The following is a 16545-nucleotide window of genomic DNA, read 5'->3' as shown; positions in this document are numbered from 1 at the left end:
TTACACTAATTTCAAATTACATCCTCTTCTCATTTTATATCATCGATAAATAATCATATCAAATTATTTATAACCCAACTTCTCTCTTCTCCCCCTCTTTCTCCACAAAGTCCCATAACTATATTTTCAATTTCACATATCGCATTTAATATTTCGGTAAACTTTATATTTTTTTTTTTTTGCTCTTTTACCTCGTGTTAATATTTTATGTTTATTTTATTATCAGATCCCCTTCACATATGGCGATATGAATATGAGAATATATTTTTACAATTTATAATATTTGGAAAAACGAGAACATCCCCCTCTGAGGATTCGAACGCTGAATTTCTGCGTGGAAGGCGAACACCTAACCTATTACGCCACAGTCATATGTCCTAGTGCTGTCACCTCTATGTTAATATTATTTCTAATATCAAAAATGATCGTTTGTACTTTCAAGGCTTCTAAAGCCACGTGAGATCCTTTTTCCTTAAGGCTTTTTTTTGAAAACGATATTCGAATGTAATTGTTATTTCGTTTCACCGATATTGCAACCAAATACCTGATTGCAAAATAAAGTTTATGAAAGTTACGAAAATTTCAATTTGCCGAACGTGAAACGTTTCAGAAACTATAAAAAACGCGAATGGGATAACCTTCCGTATTAGTCCTAAAATAATTATTTATGCCATAAAATACTTTTTCTTTCGTTTATTTAAAGTTAGTGCAATATACATTTATTTTTATAAAGCCTATAAATAAACAACTGGAAAGGAAAACAAAGGCTTCTGAAGCATCCAGTATCGAAAGCTGCGTCTACACTATACGTATAACAATACGTTATATAGCAAAGTTATAAAACTTGTTAGAATAATGAAAAATGTTATATAACATTTTCAGACGAAAACCTAGTTATACCGAATTCTTATTATTTTTTTTACGAAGCGTTGACGTTTACAAATTGCAAATATACACTTGGCAACACTTTAGGCAATATTATCTGTCATATGGACGTTATTTTGTATCAGTACTGCGAATCGCCACTTGAGAACCACGTGTTACAGTTTTGTCGATCTATAGATCTTGAGCATTTGAATTTTTGTAGCAGTGTTTTCACTATTTACAACGCATAGTAAATTACTTAAAATGTATCGAAAACAGAATCAAGGCTGTAATTGCAGCGAAAGATAGCGCTACCAAATACCGACTTCATCGTTACTCCTTAACTGTATTTTTTATAACTACATAAGTTAAGTTCAACTGTTTTCGTGTATCTTCAGTGAACAGTCGTTAATTAAAAAATTATCTAACGTGGAAACCTCGATACTGTGATTTTATCTCCACACGAAAACAAAAAACATATTTTCCGTATTGTGCCTCTAATAATTTGATCAACCACTGTACCCACGTACCCTATATCACACGTATCGTTCTTAATAAATCAATCCGCAATACTTGAAATATTTCCAAAATTCTCCGCCATTTTCATTCAGATTAGTCGTAGAAAGCGTTCTGGTTGTTGGGTTTGCGTAATTCACGCGGGATAATTCACTTCTTAAATGACATTAGCCGAGCCGGTTTTACAGCTGTTCACCGGATCTTCATTCCTTCTCCGCTCGCGGAATCTCAATGGCAAACAAAAGGATCGTATCCATTTCCGTAGATCCTAACTCGTGACATCCCCGTAGGGATATATTCTGCGCGGCGACGGCTGCACACCTTACGGGTACAACCGTTAATTCCGTTGTTTACCAGTCGCTTTATTTAATTAGCAAACCGGCAGAAATGCTTTTAACGTCCGCGGATATGATAAATCGCGTTTATATAGCGCGCCTGTAATCATCGGTACCACCAAACACCGTTTAAACGGTTTCGCTATAAAAGCGATAATAATAAATTAAACTTCGTACTTTCACCCTTGGATTCTTAATTAAAAACTAGAACGATTCCTCTTCGTTCCCTGTCGTACTAAATGCAATCATTCTCCTTTTTATTCTACCAACGACCGAAGTTAATATTCCATTTAATTCCCCGTGCACGATATGTTAATTACGGAAACACTTCCGCGATGTTTGGTCGTCGGTCAAACATGGAGGAGTATCGAAGTGAAACGCGTACTTTTCCGTGCAACGTGTACGTTCTCCAAAACTGTATTCATAGGTAGAGCGTCTGCTTCTTATCCTCGCCCTTTCTCCTCGGAAAGAGAAAAAAAAAAACTCGAACCAACGAATCGATAACTCTGGGATTGCGTTGTGCTTAGCATTATGAAAAAAGGGATTACCGTTTCTAAATTCTATCCAGAGATTTTCACTCGTAACACGAATCTCGTCTTTCTCTATCGATTAATCTACGATCAACGTACGTATAGTTTTAACGATAAAAATTTCGTTTCATTTTTACTACTTTTCACACGGTTGTCAAATTATTTCTTCGTCGCGTGAGAAACAACGCAGGAAGGATTTTCTCTTAGCGCCGAAGGGGTACAATTCCTCGTGGTATTCCCTGAGAAATTTTAATCGAAATCCCCACGAAACACAGAGAGAGAGAGAGAGAGAGAGTTAACGTACTCCGTGGGGTGGTTAATCTTCGAAAATTTTCACCTCCCTGTTGCCAGAACCGACGAAAAGGTTCTTGTTCAAATTAGATGGGCGGGGCTGAAGCTCGAGAATACCAACCATCGGCCGCCATCTGCGAACCGTCCCTTGAACAATCTTGGAAACTGCAGCACCGGACTGCAATCGTGTCGCGTTCCAACCGCTGAAACGGGATTCTATGGATTCTCCTTTTCTACCCAAGAGGATTCACCGGTGTGCACTCTTGATCGATGACCAGGATTTCGGGCTAAGTGATCGTTCTTGAAATTGGAAAACGTTACTTTGCTATCTGGTAGAATTTGATGACTCCATCTTTTTCTTTTTTTTTTTTTTGCTTTGAGGTGATGAATCTTCGAGAAATAATTCTTCGGTCGTTCCTCTTCTATTCTTCAAGTTGCACACTGTTCTGATTGAAATAATTTTCATCCTTACTTCAATGGAACTTTAACTCTTTGGACTACTTTGTCGAGCGTGACTCGAGATCAGTTTTATTCACATGTGTGAATGAGGTAATTTCTAAATTGCCAGTTTAAATATGTATTATATTTTGCAATATTCTTTTTACCTGAATGAGCAATAGGACACGTATATATGACCCTTAAGGCTATTTCCAATATAATTAGTAAAAAAGATTGTTTAAATTGGTTCCTATCAACCGAATGTCTTTTCAAGTGCATTTCAAATAAAACTCTTAAAATAATGGGCAATTATTGAAAAGAAAATTTTTTTAAAAAATGTTGAGTTTAAAGGGTTAACACGTTCTATACGAGTGACAGTGATTTTTGAAAGCCTTGGCCAAAAGTATTGGGCACCTTTATTATTACAACTTACCGTGAAAATTATTTCTTTAAAATCCTTCTACGGTTCGTCATCCTTTGAAGTCCAAAGAAATTTTGACAAAGTTGATAAGATTTATAGTGGGCCATGAAACATAGTGTTTCTTCATAACGGTCTCAGTTTTGCTGTTAATATTTTGAAAGTTAGAAAGTTTTTCTTGAAATTCGCCAAAGAAGAGTGAACTGAGTGATCAATGCAAGTAAATTATCTTTTTTTTTTTAAGCGGCGTAACAGTCAGAATGAAATTGTTGTAATTGTAAAATATTCATATTAATGGATTAATAAAATTCATATTTAAAATTAATAAAAGATGACTGTTTCCATATTTCAGTAGCTTGATATCCTCCTGATAAAAAGGTATTTTTAAATAATTCATATTTTATCGGGTGCCTAATACTTTTGGCCAAGGCTGTACGCCGCTCATACTTTCTGGGCCGTAGAGTGGTTTTTTATCATTTGATGTACTCGTTGCTCCATATTTGCCGTTCATAAAAGTGTTTATTTCTTGAAAATAACTGCAGTTTCTATTCTAAGAACTACAGTGCTATGTCAGGGTTCAGAAAAAAGGACATAACCTGCACTCAAAGGCTGTAACCTGATGACCATTACAAACTATCATAACTACTCCTTGAAAAGGAAGAAAATAGGGAAATAAAAATTATTATGTATTCGTAAGAAAGATGTCACTCATAAATGGCCCTTTAGCCCTATGTCACTCTTTTCGAAACGCGTTAAATAATGAAAAAAGATAAAAATTCTTCTATAAAATAATAAAAGTGATTTAAGGAAAGAAAAAGGGTTTGGGCCGTTCCAAAAATTTGCTTAACCCTCCATGTGACTTGAAAGTTACGTATCCATTTATCTATCTATACTTTATAATCTCGTTTTATTTATTCCACTATATTATTATACTATTGCACATCGTTACCAGCCAATTTTGTTATAACAATCATTAAATTTTTACATTTTTTATCTGTAATGTAATTTTATATATCTAATATATCTTATCATTTTTCTCAGAATGCAAAATTGCAACCCTAACTTTCCTTTTCACAAACGAAGAAAAATCAGATTACAGGGCGTTAAGAATGGTCTGGTAGAGAAACACTAATCAACGATTCAGATTCTAAAGAATACTTAATTCTCGTTCGTCAAAATCGAGTGTTTGTCTATAAAGGGGTGTGATGACCGCGTCGGCGTCGCAGCGTCGCGAATTTTCGCGGCTGTTTTCCGCAGTGTGGCCGCAAAAGCACGAATTCGTGCCGACTGCAAGATCAGCTATAGTAGAAATACCTCTAATCCATGATTCACATCTAACCCCGAAATTTAAACCGTTAAATGTTCAATTTATCTCCTTGAATTTCGAAAAAAGGAACAAAATCTACGAACACCGAAACTGTGACAAAAAAGTACCGCGTGGGATGAAATTTTTCTCACCTGTCGGTTAAACAGACAGAAACATACGCTATTCCATAGTTGAGTGTATCTTGTCACAGTACATAACATATGTGTGCGTTTGTTCCCACTGGCAACTTCGTCCCAGATATCCGAGGGCGGGTTTCCGGCCGCGTATTATTCGGGGGTTAGCAGCGAGACGTGCGCAAAGTCCCCGAGAATAATTACAAGTTCGCCATTGAATCCGGAATGCGCTAAACAACGCAGAAACAGCCGCATTGCGATTCAATGATTAATTCAATCTCCCGGCTAATGCACACTGATCCGGTTCCACGACCGTGTGTTTGGATTGTTTTAAACGGCCCTCCGATGATAAACGCGCGCCTCTTCTCTTTCTCCCTCTCCTTCTCTCTTTCTCTCTGAGATTTAGCAAATTCACGGGGAGATGGGCCAGTGAAATGGAAATTGAAATTTAATTTCCAACGAAGATGTTATCCGCATTCAGATTCGACGCTTTAATTCTCTCCCTCTCTCTGTGTCTCTCCCTATCTCTGTGTTTCTCCCTATCTCTGTCTCTCTCCCTCTCTCGCTCCCTCTCCTTTTTTTCGCCGCAAAATTAAATTCTTAATATTTACCCGGACTCTGTTGGCTCTTCTTGCAGCGGGTAAAAATTTAGCGGTAGTCTCCTCGCACAGGTTACACGTTTACACGTACACGCGAAATAGATCCAGTTACGGCTCGTTAACGTGGACAATTATTAGCCCGCTGTAAACTTCCATCAGTGTTCTCCTTCTTTTTTATACTCTTTCTCCTTTTCTTCGGTACCACGACGCAGCAGTTAATAAATCGTTAAGATGCTTCCGCTCGAGATTTCTATGGTCACAGTGTTCTCTGGAACACGATGAAGCAAACAATTCCGGGCAAGCTTGTCAATTTAGTTGATTAACGGGATCCCGTGTGCTTGGTAAAATCTTGCCTTTTTAACCGTTTCTCCCATCTTCGGTCTTGTAAAGCACGCTATACCGCCTCGACACATCGATCTAATATTTTACACACTAATTGGAACTCGAAGGTGATCAATCACATTCGTATTCATTTCAGACGTTCAGTCAGGATGTATATCTTCGTCGTGTGCTATCTTCTGTGGATATCCGGGGTTTCTGGGGTCAAGAACATCACACACGGGGTGGCGAGACACCTTAGGTCCATTGGATTCCCCGAGGGCAGCGGCATGGGGGTGAAGTACCGAATAAATTGTTCTTTCTTCTTAATAGGGTACACCAGCCTGACTAAAAGTAGGTAAAGTTTGAGAATTTTTTTCGTAGGTAACTGCTAAATGAAAAGTTTCAATTTTTTCCGGGGGACATAAGTATAACTTTCAGCATTTTTTCAAATTTTTAGAAAGTGAAAGTGTTACAAATTGGAAAAGTTATTCGCTATTTGCTAGAACATCGATTACTGGCCGCCATCACTGGCAAGGATTAGAATTTCTGAAATAAAAAATTCTTTTCGATTTATAAATAAACATGTATTATCTACAATGCAGAGATTTTTCGAAAATTATAATTATTCTATTATAGAAATGGCGTTTCTAAAAAATTTAATGAAATGTCGAGAAAATCATACGCTACATTGTAGCTAATGCATTTTCATTTATAAGTCGAAAAGAATTTTTTATTTCAGGCGTTCCGATGCTTGGAATAACTCCATTTTGTAAAATTTTTACTTTTGAAAACTTGGAAAAATGCTGGAATGTAAGATTTGTATCTTCTGAAAAAATTGAAACTTTAAATTTAGTAATTACTTACGAAAAAAATTCCCAGTATTTATTTCTACACGCATCTCGTTGTTTTTTCTATTTATTGCATGTTATATCGAAGTCATTTCTAATATTCGCCCAAAGAAATAATTATGATGACAGAAATAACTTGTTACATTTACAGATATTCTTCGCCCTTGGAGTGCCTATTGATATCCCTGACAAATCAGTGCTATTTTCGATGTACTTCGAAGCGAATTACGGTCTTCCAGGTGAATGGAATTCCAGTTACTATCTGGACGAACCTTATTTAAAAAAACGTAGTCTGGATCGACGATTGGCTTATGATATTCTTACAAATAAATTGGAAAGGTGATTAGGTGAATTCGTTAGAAATTAATCGTGAAGAAATGAAAAAATTGATAACATTTTCTCGTAGTTTCGGTTATTCTGGAAAGAGTTGTCTATTAAAAATAATCTGTGAAATTGCCAACTATCCTGTAACCAATAACGGAGTGCTCGGCGAGGTGTTGCAAATTTTATTTACGTAAGTATCGCATGCATTGTCTTTTTCTCTCAAGTACAATTTTCATAGAATTTTTCCGATAAATTAAACCTATCGATAAGTTTCGAAGTACATAAAACCGTTTGAAAAACGAGAAAAAATTATGACCTCCTACGATTTTCATCACAGGCCATCCTCTTCGCTGGATGAGAATCTACCGAGCGAGATTACCGATGCTGAGTACGTGAAAGACTGTAATAAGCACTATAAAAAATGCCCTCAAAGTCCATTAACCTTGATAAAGCCAGCATGATCACAACGATAATAATCGAAGAAGCTGGGGTATTAAACGCAATCTTCATAATACTCTTGGTATAGTTTATGTCGCCAGATAATGCCTAACCTATAAAAAAAAAATAGATACGGGAAGATTGTTATGTCGCTGAAATAAATTACGTCGTCGAACGATGAACAATTCATGTGCAATAATACTATGTTTATTCAATCGGAAATACATGCCTTCCTCCTCTCTTATTCTGCTTTCATTTCGAGAAACATTTCCAAATTTCTCTAAAACACGAAAATGCTTCGGCCAAATACTCGCGAAGCACGCTATCACCGCTGAAAGAAAACTGTAATACATATACAACATATTTATAGCTGCTCTTTTTATACGTGTAAAATGATACGCCTGCGTTGATCTAATCTAATAACACGAGAATAAAGAAATCATAGAAATACATACGAACTACTCCACGAGATGTTCAAAACAGAAGTCAAATTTATCAGAGACACTACACAGAGTTAAATACAGTAACTAAATGGATGAAATGAAATAGAATTACAAATACGTGGACGTGATTTCTTACGTATGCGTAAACAGTTCGTTCAAAATATAATATCTTATAGTAAGAAAAAAAAGAAAGATTGTGTTCAATGTTTCGCAAAATAAATAAAAAATCCCCGATTAAGTGGTAAGAGCCCGATCGCTGTATTCACAATTGATTTTCACAATAACAATACAATTATAGCGGTGCTCAGCACCGTAAATAGACATGGACACAGTGTATACATAAACGAAAATTTAGCTTAAATCTCGCAAACATATAGATGTGAATGCTTTTGTTTTTATTTAAGAAGAAAAATATATTTTTGTTTGCAATTATATTAAATGCGTTTTACTCTGTGTAATTTAGATGCAATGTTACACGATCAATTTTTCGACGTCGACGTCGATCTTTCTCTTTTAAATGTAGTACAGGACTTCCAGAAGTGCGTCTCGTTAATTACATACACTTCAAGTTTCTTCGACTTCCTTCATCAGAATGGGCAAAGTTAGGTCTTCGTTCTTCATCTTTCTATCTCGAAGATAGTGAGACATGTTTTCGTACACCACGAACGTGATCACAGTCGCCGGAATTACCCTGGTCAGGTTCGCGCTCAGACCCTTGTAAAAGCCACGCCAACCCTCAAACCTGCAATTAACCACCAGCAATACCCTTTTGTTAATTGCTTCCTATCTCTTTCTTTCTCTCTATATGTGTATGTTTCAACAGTTTGTTTGCTTAGAGCTCGTTTCAATTGACTACGTTCTCATTCGCACTATACTTGAACCGGCGTACGATTCTTGTCGTGTTTCATCGGATCAAAGTCTGTCTTTTAATAACACAAAAGAAAGCAACCATATATCACGAACGACAACTGTGTATTTATTGACGATTATCACAAATGGTGTATGTACTTTTATTGTTTTATGTAAATGACACATGTATTATGTAATTCTATTACATAACTTTTTTTTTTACTATCAGTTTAACAGTTATCTATGTGAATTAAATTCGTTAAAAGGAATATAGATAAATGGAAAAGAGATTTTTCAAAATCCAGACATTTCCAATTCTACACAATTTATTTTTCTTATCCAGATGGCTTTGTATCTCTTTGATATGATTGTAGGTACACATACAACGTCATAATCGTCACTCACAAACGTCCAAAAATCGTACTGCTGGTGGTTTAACAAAATTGATCCGTGTCTATATCGCAATTACATTCCATGTCTCATATACTCATGCAAAAACACGCACGCATAATACACATTGCTCTCTTACATATTTTCTCGTGCGTTAATATGCCTGTGGTCCCGCCACAGCAATTAATTGAGTCGTAAAAAGTAGTCAAAAGTGAAAAGATGTGAAAGAAGAGGGCAGGTAATCGCTGCAAACTACTATTTGAAAACGATCTTGTTTCACTCGAAGAAAAATATCTGAAAAACCGTGTGGAAAACCAAAATCTTATTCGACAAATATTATTCTTCCAAACGAGTTCCAACAATCTTTATACGCATAACCATTAAAAAATACTTTGCGCTTGCTATTTGTAAGAACAAACAGAAAAAGTGAGCGTCTAAATGATTCAGTAGCTAGTTCATAGTAGGAAACAATTAAGCGCTGCTTTCAGTGTTTATTAAGTCGTTTTCATTGTTATCCTTCTTTTTTTTAAATAACGAGTATCCAGTCACGGCTAATAGTCTGTTATAAATAAATTCAACCTAGTACACGAAAAGTTGCAATGACATCGAACTTTATTGCTACATTTTAGTTGCACTGAGTACCAGACTCTACGACGAACTTTGCAACATTTATCTATTGGTTTCTCTCGAAACGAGGTACTTATTAATTGCATACAGAATTATAATGATAACATAGAGTTAACAATTAAATTGTATATAATTATTACATTCTTACGCACACCTGTCTCGATTTCTTTTTTTTTTTCTTTCTAAATCGAAACTTACGATCAACACCGTGACTTACAAATCACGTCAAGATCACAAATTTGTCTATTTATTCGCATTTGAAAAAACATGGTATGCTTATTACTGCAGGCATACACGTGGTTGTGACTTTCCCATCTTTTTCATGACACATTCGTATAATTCGCCAATTATATATGTATATGTATTTTTTTTTTACAATGAAGTACAAATTGTTTTCTTTTAAATAAAATAGTTCTTAATCCAGTTACAAATCATATCAATTTATGCTAAATAGGACTATTTAAATGTAATTTCATATTAAAAAGATATTAATACACGTGACATATATTATCATATACTTGAGTGCCAGCCCGAATCAAAATGTTGCTAATAGGAAAAATAGTTTGAACTTCTTTAAAACATATAAGTTTTCAGTTTTCGCGATTCACAAGGGCAAATAAAATTACATTGTACGCGTGAAATGTCGAATAAATAAAATATATATGTTTAAATAATTCGTATATAAATTATTGCGCAGTTTTAAAAATAACGCTACTAACGCTTGTAAAGAAAGTCTAAGATGTTATTTTTTCACTAAGTTTTTGCTTCATTTTAAGGTAATTGCCTGATCTCGAAAATATAATTAAATAAATTAAGCACCTATTTCTAAAGTATCAAGGCATTTACCATATGAAGACTACGATAATGAATTATTATTAAGAACAATAAAACTATTCTCAATAATATTCATTTGCTGTTGTAAGTTTCATTCTTAAAAAGAGTTCCCAGGAATATTGTCTAAATTAATCGAGTAGCTGTACTTGTTTACAACTACCAAGAAGCTCCTTTTTCATAATTTACGCTGTTGAAATACACTTGAAAAATATATGATTATCAACAACACTACTTTTTCAATCAACCTATACACCAATCTAAAAAATTAAAGAATAGTACGACAGAAGTTTATACTTCAACCGATTAATTGTATGACCATTTATACGAAAATATATGTGAGTGGGAAAATAACCACTTTCTTCTAATAGTAATACTGTTTCGAATGTACCTTCGACTAACAAAGAAAACAGACTTTCGAGTTACAACCCATACAAACTGACTTAAACGAAAAAATGTCTCTCTTGATTTACCTCTATCATTTAGCAGATTATATAGGGCTGGGAAAATCCAATATATCAAAGCATAGCTCTATCTCGATGAGAAATTATAGAATATCTTAAATGAGGCTAATTATAGTTGTTTTTTCTACATTTAAAAATTGTTTTAGATTAATATAATCTAAGGAGTCAATGAGAATTTGTAGGCACATTAGAAAATGTCTCGTAAATTACGATAATTAAACAAATATTTGGTGTGACATGTAAAAGGTATGGTGTTAAGCCTTTATAAAAACCCCTTAATCCTTCTGACCTCCATATCGATTCAATGCAATGTACGCTGCCCTTGTAGTTATGGTGATGATCTTGAAGTCGTGCTCTAACAACTTGATAAGGATAAGTTGAGGCGGCCGCGATTAATTTTGAAACCGCCGCAAAGAAGATATATTCCAATGTACTCTGTAAACGAAGACAATATTTTGTCGTAATTTTTCTTCGAGAAATATATCAATCTTCTCCACATTCATACGCTAAACGTACCAATTTAGTATCAATCGGTGAATTCAAGTATTCGTTATACCAATTCTTCATCTCTTCGTACACCATAAATTGAATAGCACCGTGAGAGACGCCGAACATTCCAGGAACAAAACCCTACGATAGAAAAAATTCCTAAATTCGTTTAAAAATATACGGTGACGTCAAATTATATATATTCCTAACTTGTTGTCACAAGATTAACTTACTCGATACAAGCCTCTGAATCCTTCGGTTCTATAAATCTTTCTAATTGCATCCAGCATGCCGTTATATCTAAGTGTTTCAGGAAGATGTTTGTCATCCATATACTGCAAGCACAAACGTGTCTTTACTACCCAAAGCGGGTTCGTCATTACTAAAGTAAGAATTCCAGCGTCTGCTGCTGCAAACATGTGCATCGACGGTCCCAAAGGCTTCCTGCTGTTTCCTCCTTGGATCCATGTTTTAATGGTGTTGTAACTAAATGAGAATAGTTCCATCAGTGTTAGAAATATTGCACCAAAACTACTGCTATCAATTAATATCGTTTAAGGTCCTTACAAAAAGAAGTAGCAACCCCACGCACCGCCAGATCCTAAAACATTCGGTGTAACTCCTCTGTAAAGTCCTCTCACCCCTTCAGTCTTAACAATCTGCATGACAGCACTCTTAAGGCTCTTGTATTGCGGCCCCGTGCGTGAATGACCATCGCTAACTGCAAAAAGAACACCATGATGAATAATACGTCTTCCATGCAGGATTGAAATGAAAAATTGGCAGAAAACAGAATGGTATTTGAATTATTTTCGACGGTACCATTGTCCAGTACGTTCGCTATTTCTTCGGCTGGCGGCGATAACGAAGAGGAGACAGACGATAAGCGAAATCTAATTATTTTTTTCCCTCGTCACGTGTCGCGGGTTTATCTAACTCAAGCTTAATGCAACTCCAACCTCGTGACATTTTGTCCCAATATGGATGTTATATTTCATTTTTAATTACCGAGCAACGATGTATGTTTAATTCGTTCGAATAAACAGCGGCATAATAACTATGTGTATTCTTTTCTCTCATACGCGAGATGTGTGTCCCGATAAGTTATCTATATTGTGACATATTTGTAAATGCATTAGCCCGGCGGGCTGCACATTGCAAAACCATCGAAACCAACGATAATAAATTCTCAATAATAACACTGGTGACGGCATGTTTTCGTGCAAATAAAATTTTCTGCACACTTTCCATTAATAACCATTCTCGCACGTGGTGTAATATATCCTATATACAGAATGTCTCAAAAGTGTTCTCTGAAAAATTGTTTATTTTTAGTAGCGAACAACTTGGAGGATGATCGCGTGAAAACATTAAATTAAAACACCCTATAATACATATATTCATTTCACGTTCGTCGCTCGTGACAAAATTTTCACAATAATTATTAAAATACCTGAACAATTGTTTATTTTTAGTAGTGAACAGCTTGGAAGGAAATCATGTGCGAAAATGAAATTGTAATACCTTGTATATATTCATACCACATTCGTCTCACGTGCCAAAATTTTCACAATAATTATTAAGATTCCTGAAAATTGTTAAGTCCGCTGAAAAATTGTTTATTTTTAGTACCGAACAGCTTGGAAGGTGATCGCGTGCAAAACTTAAACTGGAACACCATGTATATATCGATATTACATTCGTTCCCCGCAAAAAAAATGTCACGATAATCATTAAGATTCCGTTACATACAGAAGATCATTTTATTTTACGTATAAATGAAAAATTGTACAATTAATTTTATTTTTACACACATATGCAGATTACAATAATACGATTATAAAATTATTCAGAAAAAAATAACGTACCGCGATATAGTTGTAATAAATCGAGCCAATTCGAGTTAATTCGATTTTTCCACGAGTCGCAATTTAAATCACACGCGAACGCGTTAAAATGTAAATGTTCGCCGCTCACGTGCTGCTGACGCAATCCGCGGAATTTCTTGCGATTTGGTGTGTAGCCAATGAATTTTACGACGAAAATACGATCACGATCGAGCCTCCCGGTGACATCGTCATCGGCCTCTCTCTACGATGATAACGAGATCAACGACTACGAAGCGAGATAAACTCGTTTTAATCCTACAGTTCCGTTTTAAAGCGTCCTCGTGCACAGCAGTCCGGTCGCTGTGAATAAACTGCTATTTTCAAACGACTGACGCTTCTTCTCGGAAATTGAAGTAAAACTGGTTAATTAAGAGAAGTGACGTCGATAAACAGGAGTAGATCTTTCGGTAGACAGCATGGAATAAATATTTGGGCAACCACTCGTCAGACAGCATAGTCATACGAGGAAAAGGAACAATACGAAACTGGTATTGAATAACATTAGCGATAACCTGAGGGGTTCTGGGTAATCGTTTCTGTAATTCAAGCACAGCATTTCTATCGAGCGACGTTAGTGATAATTTTGAGCATAATATGATACAGAAATTTCGTAGAAAGTGTTCTTGATACTTTATTTCCCTTTACAGTTGAAACAAAAAATAATAAATAGTAAGAACGAAAGGCAAGGATCGTAAAAGTGTAAGTGTCACTGGAATGTCTACTTTCCACTCTTAAATGTGATCGAAAGTTGACAATGACTTTCCATCTCATTTCGGAACACGCATCTGGCCACCTTGATGTAGCTTTTACCCATTCGCGTGTTTCAAAATTGCTCAATTCGTTTGAAATCGAATCACTTAAATTACACGTGCTTATTTTGCCAATCTCACAAAGGGAACAACACAGAGAAATTGAATATAAAATCAATATGAAATACCGAGTTTAACGTAGTAAAGGAAAACAAATGGTTTCATTCAATAACCTTCATTTGTACAATAATAATGCCACGAATGTATTTACATTGATTCCAGGAACTGTAGGGCATAATCAAAGTGAGACAACAACGCAAAATTTTTCCGTTAGAAGCAAAACTACTAGATAATAACAACACTTAATGATAAGAGACACTTTTGACTATCGGAAGTTCCACAAAAAATCAATAATCCTGTAAGTGTTAATAATGTTAAACACATGTTAGTCTACTTGATAATTAAATTGTCACTGCAGACCCGTAAAACAGCTGCACAAACTTTTACTTTAAAGAAACAAACGACGAGATGAACATCTGTAACTTCCTGTTTAATGTCGAACGTCTGAAGTATTATAATAGACAACAATAAAGGAACGAATTTAATGGCAGGCGGAAGATTCCTAGACTGGTCGAGAATCCTTCTCGATTGTTCTCGATAACGCCACGTGCTTTCTTGAGACGACCTTGTTGCTCGGGCTTATAGGAGCGCCGACCTGAAGTGTCACTGCTTTTTTCGGGTCTATTTTACTCAATTATCACTACCCTAAGCATTAACCTATCGGTCTATTGTACATAACATGTATAATACATTCAAAACTAGAATACTGAAATTTATCGAATGAACGTTCTTTTTCGTGTGTCAAACATTTATGCAAAAAAATTTGTCACTCTGCCCGGTGTGGTAGTTAAGTAGATCAAAAGAATGAATAATGTTTGCCATGGCATTCAATTTCTCTCAACTGATTGAGAGAAGTTCAAACTAGACAAAACCGCAATAGCAAATGGCGTGTCATCTGTTTTCAAAGTTTTCAATCACAAGTACAAAGTGATCTAAGTAGAAACTTCACATAAGTTAAATTTGTCTTATATTGTATCAGCCTACGTTGAAGTATAGAGAACTATTTTTTAAAAAATCGTTGGAAGTAAAAACTATTCACTAACCGATTAACTTAATTATCACTTGAGGTTCTCTAATTGTTCGTTCTGTTAAAACTATCTTAATAAAACCTTCGTCTTACGCATCGATTATTAAATCGAGCGACATAGTCGAGAGCGTGACTCATAGAAGGCAGCCATGAAGGCACATGAGAATTTTAGCATCTACAGAGTACAAATCGTGTACCACGTGTACGTATATCGAATAGATGAAATATATACTGGCCATTTGCATCAGACCGTTATGTCGTCGGCAGTGACACTCTCTCTTACCTGCGAATCTGGTCTTGATCAGGTCCAGCGGGTGCAGCATCAGCGTCGAAACCACGCCGCCGGATATGCCGGCAACGAAATGCTCGTATTTGAAGTGGCTCAACACGGGGAGAATGCGAGGAGTCCCCGGTGAACCGGTGGTCTTCATCGCCGACATTTTTCCCGTGTCAGGCTGCTGCTCGTTACACGTTATCGATCCGTCAGCGGAAAATCCAGTCGCATCGTTCACAGCGCTAGCAATGCTTGTATCCACTCTGCGGCATATCTCTTGATCCGCGGCGGGCAGTGTTATTGGCTGTCCACGTAGCAGCGCTAGGCACAGCCGAATTCGCCTGTCTTATGAATTGTCGCTTTCCTTTTGTCTCGCTCGCTCTTTTTTAACAGATTACGCAATCCCACGAAACGTCACACACGCCGAACACCAACATACTGAGCGACTGACTGGCACGCGCCGCCAACTTTGCGCAGAAATCACTCTGCCTCAATTACGGCTGCCCCCTTACGTGCAAATGGTGAATTGCGCACCCTTTGGCGGGAAATTTGATTCGAATTGTTAGCGGGAGCCGTTCCTTAGCGCCAATTAGTAATGATATCTTTTCTTTGTTCCAGCTGACGCTTGTTGCTCAATTTTTAATAACTATTATTGTATTTTTCTAATGTTTACTAGAAAAAAATATACGATAAAGGATATTGTACGTTGAATTTGAAATTTTTGCATGTTGTTAATTACGAAGATTTTGTATAATGAAATAAATAAAGATGCTGACAGAATATAAACCAAACTACTTTATAGTTGATAAGTTTCTAATTGAAGACGTAACGGTACACGTGAAATTTCTTGACAAATAACATTTATATTCTTAAAAATAAGTGACGAATATCGATCGACAAATTTCGCGAGAAAAGTGTACTAGATAACTGCGAAACTTGTTTGATAACGTCGAACATTGCTTATCTTTTGAATTTCTGATAGGACTAGTCGTGTATTGGTAACCGGTGATGAACGGATAACGAATTTTTTA

General features: G+C 35.9%; 2 protein-coding genes and 1 long non-coding RNA gene across 3 annotated transcripts; 2 read left to right on the top strand and 1 right to left on the bottom strand.

Moving 5' to 3' along the window:
• The first annotated feature begins 5690 nt into the window (after positions 1-5690).
• LOC108575971 lies at positions 5691-7385 on the top strand. Its single transcript, XM_017938909.1, has 5 exons — positions 5691-5772; positions 5910-6045; positions 6752-6939; positions 7007-7114; positions 7262-7385. The coding sequence occupies exons 2-5, from the start codon at positions 5923-5925 to the stop codon at positions 7383-7385; spliced, it is 543 nt and encodes a 180-aa protein (XP_017794398.1). The 5' UTR covers positions 5691-5772; positions 5910-5922.
• An 870-nt stretch (positions 7386-8255) lies between these two features.
• On the bottom strand, positions 8256-15949 carry LOC108575975 (mitochondrial folate transporter/carrier). The gene is made up of 6 exons (XM_017938915.1): positions 15524-15949; positions 12023-12176; positions 11689-11941; positions 11483-11596; positions 11256-11401; positions 8256-8547 (listed from the first exon to the last, which is right to left on the bottom strand). Exons 1-6 carry the CDS (start codon positions 15678-15680, stop codon positions 8370-8372), a joined length of 1002 nt encoding a protein of 333 aa, XP_017794404.1. The 5' UTR covers positions 15681-15949; the 3' UTR covers positions 8256-8369.
• Positions 13815-14452, top strand: LOC108575976. Its single transcript, XR_001891436.1, has 3 exons — positions 13815-13914; positions 13992-14043; positions 14376-14452. It is a non-coding gene; the product is annotated as an uncharacterized LOC108575976 (long non-coding RNA).
• Positions 15950-16545: the final 596 nt, after the last annotated feature.

This window comes from Habropoda laboriosa, unplaced genomic scaffold (assembly GCF_001263275.1).
Source record: "Habropoda laboriosa isolate 0110345459 unplaced genomic scaffold, ASM126327v1 scaffold300, whole genome shotgun sequence".
Taxonomy (NCBI): domain Eukaryota; kingdom Metazoa; phylum Arthropoda; class Insecta; order Hymenoptera; family Apidae; genus Habropoda; species Habropoda laboriosa.
This window is presented reverse-complemented; position numbering and strand designations above follow the sequence as displayed.

Bases quoted from the DNA above. Each gene is read 5' to 3' on its own strand.
- LOC108575971 (XM_017938909.1), top strand. From the start codon at position 5,923: ATGTATATCTTCGTCGTGTGCTATCTTCTGTGGATATCCGGGGTTTCT. The intron at 6,046-6,751 runs GTGAAGTACCGA...TTACATTTACAG, and splicing joins CCGAGGGCAGCGGCATGGGG to ATATTCTTCGCCCTTGGAGT. The intron at 7,115-7,261 runs GTAAGTATCGCA...TTTTCATCACAG, and splicing joins GTGTTGCAAATTTTATTTAC to GCCATCCTCTTCGCTGGATG.
- LOC108575975 (XM_017938915.1), bottom strand. From the start codon at position 15,680: ATGTCGGCGATGAAGACCACCGGTTCACCGGGGACTCCTCGCATTCTC. The intron at 12,177-15,523 runs GTAAGAGAGAGT...TTCTTTTTGCAG, and splicing joins GATCAAGACCAGATTCGCAG to TTAGCGATGGTCATTCACGC. The intron at 8,548-11,255 runs GTCAGAAGGATT...GGTTAATTGCAG, and splicing joins TGCATTGAATCGATATGGAG to GTTTGAGGGTTGGCGTGGCT.